Below are 12,042 nucleotides of genomic sequence, written 5' to 3' on the forward strand. Positions count from 1 at the left end.
ACAGAGAAACTGGTTTCCCCTGGCCAATACCTGACTGGACAAACTTATCCAGTCACCAACGCTGACAATCAGACTAAAGTACATCCCATGGCTATCGTAACTTTAGAGTGGGGAGGGGTCAATGGCCTGAAACAGGTGGTGGTCTCCTCAAATATCCCAGTAGACTGTTTGCTTGGAAATGACCTGGAGTCCTCAGCATGGGCTGAGGTAGAACTGAAAACCCATGCAGCCATGCTGGGTATCCCTGAACTGGTGTGTGTCAAGACTAGGGCACAGTGCAAGGCACAGGGTGAAAAAGTAGAGCTGGAGTCTGGAAAAATGGCCCAGCCTACCAAGAGAAAAGGAAAGTCAGCTGGGAAACCAGCTGCAACACAACACCAAAAAGAGAACCTCTCTTCTCAGGAAGAAGTTCTGCCCTCTGAGGGAACTGAGCCTATGGAGCTGGAACCTTATCAGGTTGAGCTCTTGGGCCCAGGGGGACCCTCAAGGGAAGAGTTGTGTAAGGGACAAGAAACCTGTCCCTCTCTTGAAGGCCTTAGGCAGCAAGCTGCTGAAGAGTCCAAAGGCAAGAAAAATGGAACACATAGGGTCTATTGGGAAGATGGACTCCTGTACACTGAGGCAAGAGATCCCAAACCTGGTGCCACTAGGAGAGTGGTAGTGCCTCAGGGTTTCAGAGAGTTTATTCTGACCTTAGCCCATGATATTCCCCTTGCTGGGCATTTGGGACAAACCAAGACGTGGGAGAGGTTAGTCAACCACTTCTACTGGCCCAATATGTCCCAGAAGGTTAAGGAGTTTTGCCTCTCCTGCCCCACCTGTCAATCCAGTGGTAAGACAGGTGGGCATCCAAAGGCCCCCCTCATTCCACTTCCAGTGGTGGGGGTCCCCTTTGAAAGAGTGGGTGTGGACATAGTTGGTCCACTAGAACCTCCCACAGCCTCAGGAAACATGTACATCCTAGTAGTAGTGGATCATGCTACTAGGTATCCTGAAGCTATTCCCCTTAGGTCGACTACTGCCCCTGCAGTAGCCAAGGCCCTCATTGGTATCTTTACCAGAGTGGGTTTCCCTAAGGAGGTGGTGTCTGACAGAGGTACCAACTTCATGTCAGCATGCCTAAAACACATGTGGAATGAGTGTGGAGTGACTTACAAATTCACTACACCATATCATCCACAAACTAATGGCCTTGTTGAGAGATTCAACAAGACATTAAAGGGCATGATCATGGGGCTCCCAGAAAAACTCAAAAGGAAATGGGATGTCCTCCTGCCATGTCTGCTTTTCGCTTACAGAGAGGTGCCTCAGAAGGGAGTAGGATTCTCACCCTTTGAACTTCTGTTTGGCCACCCTGTAAGGGGACCACTTGCTCTTGTTAAAGAAGGCTGGGAGAGACCTCTTCATGAGCCTAAACAAGACATAGTGGACTATGTACTTGGCCTTCGCTCAAGGATGGCAGAGTACATGGAAAAGGCAAGTAAAAACTTTGAGGCCAGCCAACAACTCCAGAAGTTGTGGTATGACCAAAAGGCTGCACTGGTGGAATTTCAACCAGGGCAGAAAGTCTGGGTTCTGGAGCCTGTGGCTCCCAGGGCACTCCAGGACAAATGGAGTGGCCCTTACCCAGTACTAGAAAGGAAGAGTCAGGTCACCTACCTGGTAGACCTGGGCACAAGCAGGAGCCCCAAGAGGGTGATCCATGTGAACCGCCTTAAGCTCTTCCATGACAGGGCTGATGTAAATCTGTTGATGGTAACAGATGAGGACCAGGAAGCTGAGAGTGAACCTCTCCCTGATCTCCTCTCATCAGACCCTAAAGATGGCTCAGTAGATGGAGTGATCTACTCAGACACCCTCTCTAGCCAACAGCAGTCTGACTGCAGGAAGGTCCTACAGCAGTTTGCTGAACTCTTTTCCCTAACCCCTGGTCAGACACACCTGTGTACCCATGATGTGGACACAGGGGACAGCATGCCTGTCAAAAACAAAATATTTAGACAGTCTGACCAAGTTAAGGAAAGCATCAAGGTGGAAGTCCACAAGATGCTGGAATTGGGAGTAATTGAGTACTCTGACAGCCCCTGGGCTAGCCCAGTGGTCTTAGTCCCCAAACCTCACACCAAAGAAGGAAAGAGAGAGATGAGGTTTTGTGTGGACTACAGAGGTCTCAACTCTGTCACTAAGACAGATGCTCATCCCATTCCTAGAGCTGATGAGCTAATAGACAAATTAGGGGCTGCCAAATTCTTAAGTACCTTTGACTTAACAGCAGGGTACTGGCAAATCAAAATGGCCCCTGGAGCAAAAGAAAAGACAGCATTCTCCACACCTGATGGGCATTATCAGTTCACTGTTATGCCCTTTGGTTTAAAGAATGCCCCTGCCACCTTCCAAAGGTTGGTGAATCAAGTCCTTGCTGGGCTGGAATCCTTTAGTGCAGCTTATCTTGATGATATTGCTGTCTTCAGCTCCACCTGGCAGGATCACCTGGTCCACCTGAAGAAGGTTTTGAAGGCTCTGCAATCTGCAGGCCTCTCTATCAAGGCATCCAAATGCCAGATAGGGCAGGGAACTGTGGTTTACTTGGGACACCTTGTAGGTGGAGGCCAAGTTCAGCCACTCCAGCCTAAGATCCAGACTATTCTGGACTGGGCAGCTCCAAAAACCCAGACTCAAGTCAGGGCATTCCTTGGCTTGACTGGGTACTACAGGAGGTTTGTGAAGGGATATGGATCCATTGTGACAGCCCTCACAGAACTCACCTCCAAGAAAATGCCCAAGAAAGTAAACTGGACTGTAGAATGCCAACAGGCCTTTGACACCCTGAAACAAGCTATGTGCACAGCACCAGTTCTAAAAGCTCCAGATTACTCCAAGCAGTTCATTGTGCAAACAGATGCCTCTGAACATGGGATAGGGGCAGTTTTGTCCCAAACAAATAATGATGGCCTTGACCAGCCTGTTGCTTTCATTAGCAGGAGGTTACTCCCCAGGGAGCAGCGTTGGAGTGCCATTGAGAGGGAGGCCTTTGCTGTGGTTTGGTCCCTGAAGAAGCTGAGACCATACCTCTTTGGTACTCACTTCCTAGTTCAGACTGACCACAGACCTCTCAGATGGCTGATGCAAATGAAAGGTGAAAATCCAAAACTGTTGAGGTGGTCCATCTCCCTACAGGGAATGGACTTTGTAGTGGAACACAGACCTGGGACTGCCCATGCCAATGCAGATGGCCTTTCCAGGTTCTTCCACTTAGAAAATGAAGACTCTCTTGGGAAAGGTTAGTCTCATCCTCTTTCGTTTGGGGGGGGGTTGTGTAAGGAAATGCCTCCTTGGCATGGTTACCCCCTGACTTTTTGCCTTTGCTGATGCTATGTTTTGAATTGAAAGTGTGCTGAGGCCTGCTAACCAGGCCCCAGCACCAGTGTTTTTTCCCTAACCTGTACTTTTGATTCCACAATTGGCACATCCTGGCACCCAGATAAGTCCCTTGTAACTGGTACCTCTGGTACCAAGGGCCCTGATGCCAGGGAAGGTCTCTAAGGGCTGCAGCATGTATTATGCCACCCTAGAGACCCCTCACCCAGCACAGACACACTGCTTACCAGCTTGTGTGTGCTAGTGAGAACAAAATGAGTAAGTCGACATGGCACTCCCCTCAGGGTGCCATGCCAGCCTCTCACTGCCTATGCAGTATAGGTAAGACACCCCTCTAGCAGGCCTTACAGCCCTAAGGCAGGGTGCACTATACCATGGGTGAGGGTACCAGTGCATGAGCACTGTGCCCCTACAGTGTCTAAGCTAAACCTTAGACATTGTAAGTGCAGGGTAGCCATAAGAGTATATGGTCTGGGAGTCTGTTTTACACGAACTCCACAGCACCATAATGGCTACACTGAAAACTGGGAAGTTTGGTATCAAACTTCTCAGCGAAATAAATGCACACTGATGCCAGTGTACATTTTATTGTAAAATACACCACAGAGGGCACCTTAGAGGTGCCCCCTGAAACTTAACCGACTATCTGTGTAGGCTGACTGGTTCCAGCAGCCTGCCACACTAGAGACATGTTGCTGGCCCCATGGGGAGAGTGCCTTTGTCACTCTGAGGCCAGTAACAAAGCCTGCACTGGGTGGAGATGCTAACACCTCCCCCAGGCAGGAGCTGTAACACCTGGCGGTGAGCCTCAAAGGCTCACCCCTTTGTCACAGCACCGCAGGACACTCCAGCTAGTGGAGTTGCCCGCCCCCTCCGGCCCCGGCCCCCACTTTTGGCGGCAAGGCCGGAGAAAATAATGAGAATAACAAGGAGGAGTCACTGGCCAGTCAGGACAGCCCCTAAGGTGTCCTGAGCTGAGGTGACTCTAACTTTTAGAAATCCTCCATCTTGCAGATGGAGGATTCCCCCAATAGGATTAGGGATGTGACCCCCTCCCCTTGGGAGGAGACACAAAGAGGGTGTACTCACCCTCAGGGCTAGTAGCCATTGGCTACTAACCCCCCAGACCTAAACACGCCCTTAAATTTAGTATTTAAGGGCTCTCCCTGAACCTAGAAATCAGATTCCTGCAACAACAAGAAGAAGGACTGCCTAGCTGAAAGCCCCTGCAGAGGAAGACCAGAAGACAACAACTGCCTTGGCTCCAGAAACTCACCGGCCTGTCTCCTGCCTTCCAAAGAACTCTGCTCCAGCGACGCCTTCCAAAGGGACCAGCGACCTCTGAATCCTCTGAGGACTGCCCTGCTTCGACGACGACAAGAAACTCCAGAGGACAGCGGACCTGCTCCAAAAAGACTGCAACTTTATCCAAAGGAGCAGCTTTAAAGAACCCTGCAATCTCCCCGCAAGAAGCGTGAGACTTGCAACACTGCACCCGGCGACCCCGACCCGGCTGGTGGAGAACCAACACCTCAGGGAGGACCCCCGGACTACTCTACGACTGTGAGTACCAAAACCTGTCCCCCCTGAGCCCCCACAGCGCCGCCTGCAGAGGGAATCCCGAGGCTTCCCCTGACTGCGACTCTCTGAAACCTAAGTCCTGATGCCTGGAAAGGACTCTGTGTGGGCTTGTGTCCCCCCCGGTGCCCTACAAAACCCCCCTGGTCTGCCCCCCGAAGATGCGGGTACTTACCTGCTGGCAGACTGGAACCGGGGCACCACCTTCTCTCCATTGAAGCCTATGCGTTTTGGGCACCACTTTGAACTCTGCACCTGACCGGCCCTGAGCTGCTGGTGTGGTAACTTTGGGGTTGCTCTGAACCCCCAACGGTGGGCTACCTTGGACCAAGAACTGAACCCTGTAAGTGTCTTACTTACCTGGTAAAACTAACAAAAACTTACCTCCCCCAGGAACTGTGAAAATTGCACTGTGTCCACTTTTAAAATAGCTATTTGTGAATAACTTGAAAAGTATACATGCAATTGAAATGATTCAAAGTTCCTAATGTACTTACCTGCAATACCTTTCAAACAAGATATTACATGTTAAATTTGAACCTGTGGTTCTTAAAATAAACTAAGAAAATATATTTTTCTATAACAAAACCTATTGGCTGGATTTGTCTCTGAGTGTGTGTACCTCATTTATTGTCTTGTGTATGTACAACAAATGCTTAACACTACTCCTTGGATAAGCCTACTGCTCGACCACACTACCACAAAATAGAGCATTAGTATTATCTCTTTTTTACCACTATTTTACCTCTAAGGGGAACCCTTGGACTCTGTGCATGCTATTCCTTACTTTGAAATAGCACATACAGAGCCAACTTCCTACAGTGGTGTTGTTACTTGTTAAAAGAAAAAAGACGTAGGACGTAGGGGATGAATAGATGGGATACGGAATTTGTTGTGGGGATTTGTTTGACTGGGAGCAGCCCTACTGCTCACATGTATATATGTTAGCTTGGATGAATAAACAGCGTTCCTTTTGAAGATTTCGCGTTCTTTTGTGGAGTTATTTGAAGACCCTCTACCTTGCAACATCGTGGGAATGTAGTGCTGATGTTGCTAATGAGAATGAGTCAACGCGTCCATAACTGTTTGCCAAACCTTACTGTGTAATGTATAAAGAAATTCAGTTTCTGTCACTTGAATATAGGTTTGTGGTACTGACCTATAGCAAGTGCTGCTGGAACAAATTTTAGAGTGGGGTTGTTTGCCATCGACACTGTGGGGAGACCACTGATCCTCGATGTACCCCGACATAGCCACATCACTACCCACCTGAGAGACCTACACTGTCTCCCCGTCAACAAAAGGGTAACCTTCAAGCTCCTCACCCACGCACACAAGGCACTCCACAACACCGGTCCAGCCTACCTCAACAGACGACTCACCTTCTACACTCCGAACCGCGAGCTCCGCTCAGCCGACCTCGCCCTCGTCACCGTCCCTCGTGTTTGAAGAGTGACCACCTGCGGAAGATCCTTCCACCTCACCGCCAAGACCTGGAACACCCTCCCCTTGCTCCTACGACAGACCCAAGACCTGCTGACCTTCAGGAGGCTACTCAAGACCTGGCTGCTCGAGCAGTAGCAGCACCCCCCTCCCCTCAGCGCCTTGAGACCCTCACGGGTGAGTAGCACGCTTTACAAGTGCACCGATTGATTGATTGATCCAGTCTGGAGAGTATAGAGGTTGAGGGACGTCTCTCTTCTCTTGACACAACCTGAAAGAGTCCGGCCTGCCCCAGGACATGCCAGTTTGATGTGCAGCATGTTCTATCGCCATCCGCAGAACAAAGCTGAAAGCAGTGTGTGTCGGACCCGCAACACACACAAAGACTGACGGCCCAATTAGAAAGAAGACCGTGCATAAAAATATAACGTCAGGCGGTGTCCTATGAAAACCCTGAAAACAAATAATTTAAATATCAAAATATAGACAAAATGCCTGTCACGAGATTCCTGTCTGCGATGGAAATTTGTGGAAAGTTGTACTCCAGACAATTCAAAGGCCCTGTGGTACCATTTGTATGACTCACCAAGCGCTCTCTTCTTTGCATTCAACAATTACGGAAAAGGCAGTCATCATTTTCTTCATCAGAGCTCTAGCCATACATTTACCTTTTACATATGGAAGTCTACAAGGAGGTGTTGTGAGTGTTGTGGTTCAGTGCGATAAATCCCATTATCCCGACCCTCCTCCAGTGGTATCACGTGACTGAACGCCCTTCACATGCACACGGAGAGTGATAAACGTTCCCTGCCGCGGAGGGTCTCTGATCTCAGGGTGCGTGCTCACTTCTCACACCAGAGAGTGGAGTCCGGTGTGAGGACTGTTCTCTGGTGTGAGAGTGTGAGCACGTGTTTCACAGGCAGCCGTCAGACCTGACGCACCCCAGCAGGGTTCTCAGAGGATCGAGTTATCCACCAGAGAGTTGCGGCACCGGGCGGTTCTTTGATGATGTTCAGCGTTGGCAGCACCCTGGGGGGAGGGTGGTGAAGGGGGCCAGGCGAAGGAGCAACCCGTGTGTTGGACGTACATACATTTCCAGCTATTTGTGTGATATTTTTAGACGTTTGCTAATCAGCTTTTACAAAATGAGCACATTCAGATGATTAACGTCACTTGACAACTACACACGGTTTTACACCCACGAGCGCGGTGTTACAGTAAACCAGTGGTTTTCTAACTTTTTATTGTCGTGACCCGACCAACCAGTTGAGAAATAAAAAACCTTGCCACCCTCAGATTTTTTCACAATTATTTTTATTAAGATGGCAATGTTTAAATACTTCTAAACTTATTTAAACACTGCCGTTAAGTAGTGTTACCTTTTTAAAAATACAATAACATGTTTCTGCTTAGAACAAAGCACTGTTATCTGTATAAAGCTTCCACTAGGGGTTCTTGTCACTCACACGTGTGGCTTGTGTTACACTTCCTGTATCCAGAGAGGAGTCAGAGAGGCAGTGAAGAGAACCCTCTGCTTCCAGTTTGACTCTCTTAGTTACAAAGGTATCACAATTCACAGATTATTACTGTAAAGATTTTGGCGTTGTTACAACACGACACCTAGGCAGATGTCAGAGGATGAGCTGTGCTTTCAATGTTAACGAGGTTATTTTAATGGGGCAGCTCTTTCCCACACTCTGATCCTTTGTGTCGGGTCCCAGATGTCCCCCGCCTTCCACCCTCTAATGTGCCACACTTCTATTGTCCCTGCTGCTCTCTGATTGGCTGCCGAGTGTGGGAAACTCTCTCCAGTCCCAGACCCACACATTACCCTGCAGGCGGAGGGGGATAAATAGGGCAGGAGGGCGCGAGCTCTTCAGATACAGATCACTGGGGGTTCATTGCAGAGACCCTGCGCTTCACCCAGACCGGGCAAGATGGCGCCTTCCAGCACCTTGAGGGCATATGAAGAGGAGCGCGAGGGGAAATGTATTAGAAAGGTAAGAATTAAGGAAGTAAAAAAATAATATATATATATATATATATATCCCTTTTTTAAATATACGGAAAATAGTCATGCTTCATATATTGTATCTGCGGGGGGGGGGGGGGGGTGTTTATCCATCTTTTAATGTTAGTTCTAAATTAACATTACTATGTATCAAAACTGTATGGCCACGACAGAAAACTAATTTCGACGTTTTTTTCAGTATAATAACAAATTCAAATTTTGTCTCTGCAGCTGAGGAAGCCAGTGGTGGAGAAGCTGAGGAGAGATCGCATCAACAGCAGCATTGAGCAGCTGAGGATGTTACTGCGGAGAGAGTTTGAGGAACAGGAACTTCCGCCCAAAGCAGAGAAAGCGGATATCCTGGAAATGGCCGTGAGATACCTGGCCCGGCGGATGCAGACACCGGCACCAGGTGAGCGCTCGTGAAATGAATTTGGCTTTTTTGAGTTGCAAGGTCTGAAGTTTAGATAAAGAGACACAGAGGTGGCGAAAGTGATGGGAAGTAAACGTGGATGACGTTTCTTTTAGTTCCTAGGATAGCAAAAAAAACGCCAACTATAAATGCATGTTTGCGCGAACTAGTCTGTGAGATGGTTTTGGTGGACCTGGTTCAAAACATTGATGTGGTGCACAGCCATATTTTCAAATATGGGGGCGGCTCGTTAAGATATATTGTAACTCTTTTCTCTTCAAGTCACTCAATGCGCACTTTCTAAGATTCTGTGTATTCACTTTGTGTTGTGAAAATGTACAAGCATTAACCCCTCCTCTCTCCCTGCAGCCGTGGCCTCCAGTGAAGGTTACTCCAGGTGCCTCCAGGACTCTCTGCACTTCCTCTCCCTCCACGGAGCCCCCACAGAGACCCGGATGAAGCTGCTGCGGGCCCTCCATAGACCTGCGGCTGCAGCACAGGCTGTGTGTCCTTCTCGGCCTCCGTCCTGTCCCAGCAGCACTAAAGAGCCCGCCCAGGACAGCCCCAGAGCCCCGTGGAGACCCTGGTAATGCGGGGACTGCGGCCTGGACTTTTCTTCGTACTTCTTTAGAGGCCTCGGCCCTCTCTGGGGGAAGAAAATTCATTCCTGTGTCTGGAGCTGTGCAGGGGGAGTTTACTGCACTTCAAGGAGCGCAGTGAAGTGAAGATCGAGTATATCCTCATAGGATGGACAATGTGTAAATGTACTTTTTTATGATGGACGCTGTTCTACTGTGAATGTAGTGCAAATTAGTCTGTAAATCTACCAGCCACATCTACGACTTTATCGTTTAATATACAGTTTTCGTCCCGTTTGCATTTTTCAGGATTATGAACTGAGTCCACTCAGTGATTTGTACCCATTATATATTTATCAATGTTGATATATATAAAAATATGTATTTTCAAGGAAAGTCTATCAAGAGAATGGCATGCTTTCTGGGAAGGCAAAGTGTGTTTCTGTGATTTGGGGAACGTACATTAGGTCTAAAAATGTATATGACATCGTGCACACTGAGTACATATTTTACAAAAATGTAACACTAGTTGCATTTTAAATATCAGTGTTGATATGTCTGTATTTTCGATTGGAAATTTATGAGACAAATATCTGCCTTCTGTGAAGGCCAAGTGTGTTTCTGTACTTCTGGAGATGTGTGATCACTCTCTGAATAGTGTATGTGACAATGTGCACATTTATTCTGTACTCTCCATGGTGTAACATTTATTGTTGATGAATGGAATGGAGATTCCGCTATCATTAGCGCTGAGACATCATTTTAAAATCAGTCTTGGCGCTGTTTGTGTAAGTTACACAACGCTGTGTTCTCTTTTTTAAAAGATGTTCAGTGTGGTGAACTCCCTGCCACAAATTTGTACCTCAGTGATTGAGAATGTTCTACTTCCGGTCTTCTACGATATTTGTAGGGCTGCGATTCACGGTGGAAGCTCATGAAACCCAGGATTTAGCTCCTGTAATGAGGGCATTTATTGTATCACGTCTTAGAATGCCCTGTGTCTGTACTCTTTCTCTCCGCTGCGACCTCTGTGTGATACTGTGGATGCCACGTGATTCTTCACTGGTCCTAATTTACAAAGAGACTTGTTACAATCTGTGGACTTGTGACCAGTTCAAAGGCAGAACTCAATAAAGAGACTTTCAAAATGAACAGCTTTTCTCAATGGTTTCATTTCGACGGCTGAGTTTTATGCATTATTCACTCACTGAGTACCATGAGTTGGTAAAAGTAGCATCCGTTATTTAAAGCACTTAGAAACGGCAGAAGTGCGGTATGAAGCACTATGTAAAACATATTATTATGATGCGCCGAGAAAGCGGCAAGCACTATGTGTGAGAGTTTGCTTCACTCCTCAGGGACCAGGTGTCCGAGTTAACTCATTGTTGTCTCGTGCCTGAGTGTGAGTGCGCTCCACGCACAGCTCGCACTCTGACACGCCCCTCCCCGCAGGGCGCGCTCTCTTACACGGGGTCTCACACCAGAGAGGAGGGCGTTTATCACACCCGGGGCTGGCAGAAGTGCGGGTGGCACCCCGTGTACGGGCATGCTCCTGGGTGCCGCATGCAGCTTGTTTTTATTTCCATGGATTTATTGTTCCAACATGCTGCACTCAAGCCAAGGGCTAACAGTGTGACTCCCCTCTACAAGTCAACCTCCGGTATAACTTGTGCTGCACTGACTCCTGTGACCCCCCCCCCCCACTTCCTGTTTACATGTGTGCAGAGAGGGTTGAGATGGATAGAACGCAGCAAAGTCTGCTGAAAGGGCAGTGAGAGGAGGCGTTCGCTGTACGGCCTTCCGGTCACAAACAGAACAGACAAGTCCAGCGACCCAAACGGCCTGTTAAGACATATTTTACCCTGCCAGGTTTGTCTTGTGTCTTTTAAGAATTCCACGGCAAGCCCGCCACGAAATGTGTGTGAGGCTTCTTTTATCTCAGAAAAGGATTCTCCAATAAGAAAATACAAGACCCCTCCAGCAGAGTAAAATATTCCCCAGCGGGCCATTTAGTTCGCTGGACCTGTTTTTGTTTTGTGCATGGAACGGGCACATCCCTCGCAGCCCATCACCCTGAATCTGCCTGGAACACGCGGCCCCTTAATTCCTGGTTGTGGGAAGCGACACCCCAGAATCAGCATTTATCCCATGGGAGCTGCACTGGTATTATGAGAGGATTTGTTTTCAGTTCTGAGTTGTCTCCGTGCGTAAGAGGCGCGTTGCTTGCGCTGGACAGAGAATGGACGGGGTCACAGACAGAACTCACGTCTGTACTAAGGACTGAAGCGCCGCTGAGCACATCACACCCTGGCAGTGTTTACAGTCCTAAGTCTCTAATACTGTGGTGGCGTGTGCTGCTGTGAAGGCCCCTGGCTGTGGCCTCCCGAGCGGCGCCCCACGTGTGGTATATGCGCTGTGGAAATGCCACAATGAACCACAACAAACCCGGAATCTAATGATTTGTGAGAGTTTGTTTTACTCAACAGGGAGCACGAGCCAGCCCAGAGGTGCACTGAGTGATATCCGGTGTAAGGAGATGAGGATGGGCCCCTTCCCCCCTCACACACACACGCAGCCGTGAGATCTGACACTCCTCGACAGTCTCTGAAGTTCGGATTTCATTCACCAGTGAGTTTTGACAC

General features: G+C 48.5%; 1 protein-coding gene across 2 annotated transcripts in view; it reads left to right on the forward strand.

Moving 5' to 3' along the window:
* LOC138300629 (transcription factor HES-5-like) overlaps nt 1-10,552 on the forward strand; it is a 97,477-nt gene extending 86,925 nt beyond the window's left edge. The window contains exons 1-3 of one of the 2 annotated variants that reach the window (XM_069240241.1): nt 8,256-8,399; nt 8,642-8,822; nt 9,192-10,552. In XM_069240241.1, coding sequence (XP_069096342.1) covers nt 8,337-8,399; nt 8,642-8,822; nt 9,192-9,412 — 465 coding nt within the window. In that variant the 5' untranslated portion in view covers nt 8,256-8,336 and the 3' untranslated portion in view covers nt 9,413-10,552. Of the gene's footprint in view, nt 1-8,255; nt 8,400-8,641; nt 8,823-9,191 lie in introns of those variants that run through there. The other variant, XM_069240242.1, reaches the window with a different exon arrangement.
* The last annotated feature ends 1,490 nt before the right edge of the window (nt 10,553-12,042 follow it).

Source organism: Pleurodeles waltl, chromosome 6 (genome assembly GCF_031143425.1).
Source record: "Pleurodeles waltl isolate 20211129_DDA chromosome 6, aPleWal1.hap1.20221129, whole genome shotgun sequence".
Classification (NCBI taxonomy): domain Eukaryota; kingdom Metazoa; phylum Chordata; class Amphibia; order Caudata; family Salamandridae; genus Pleurodeles; species Pleurodeles waltl.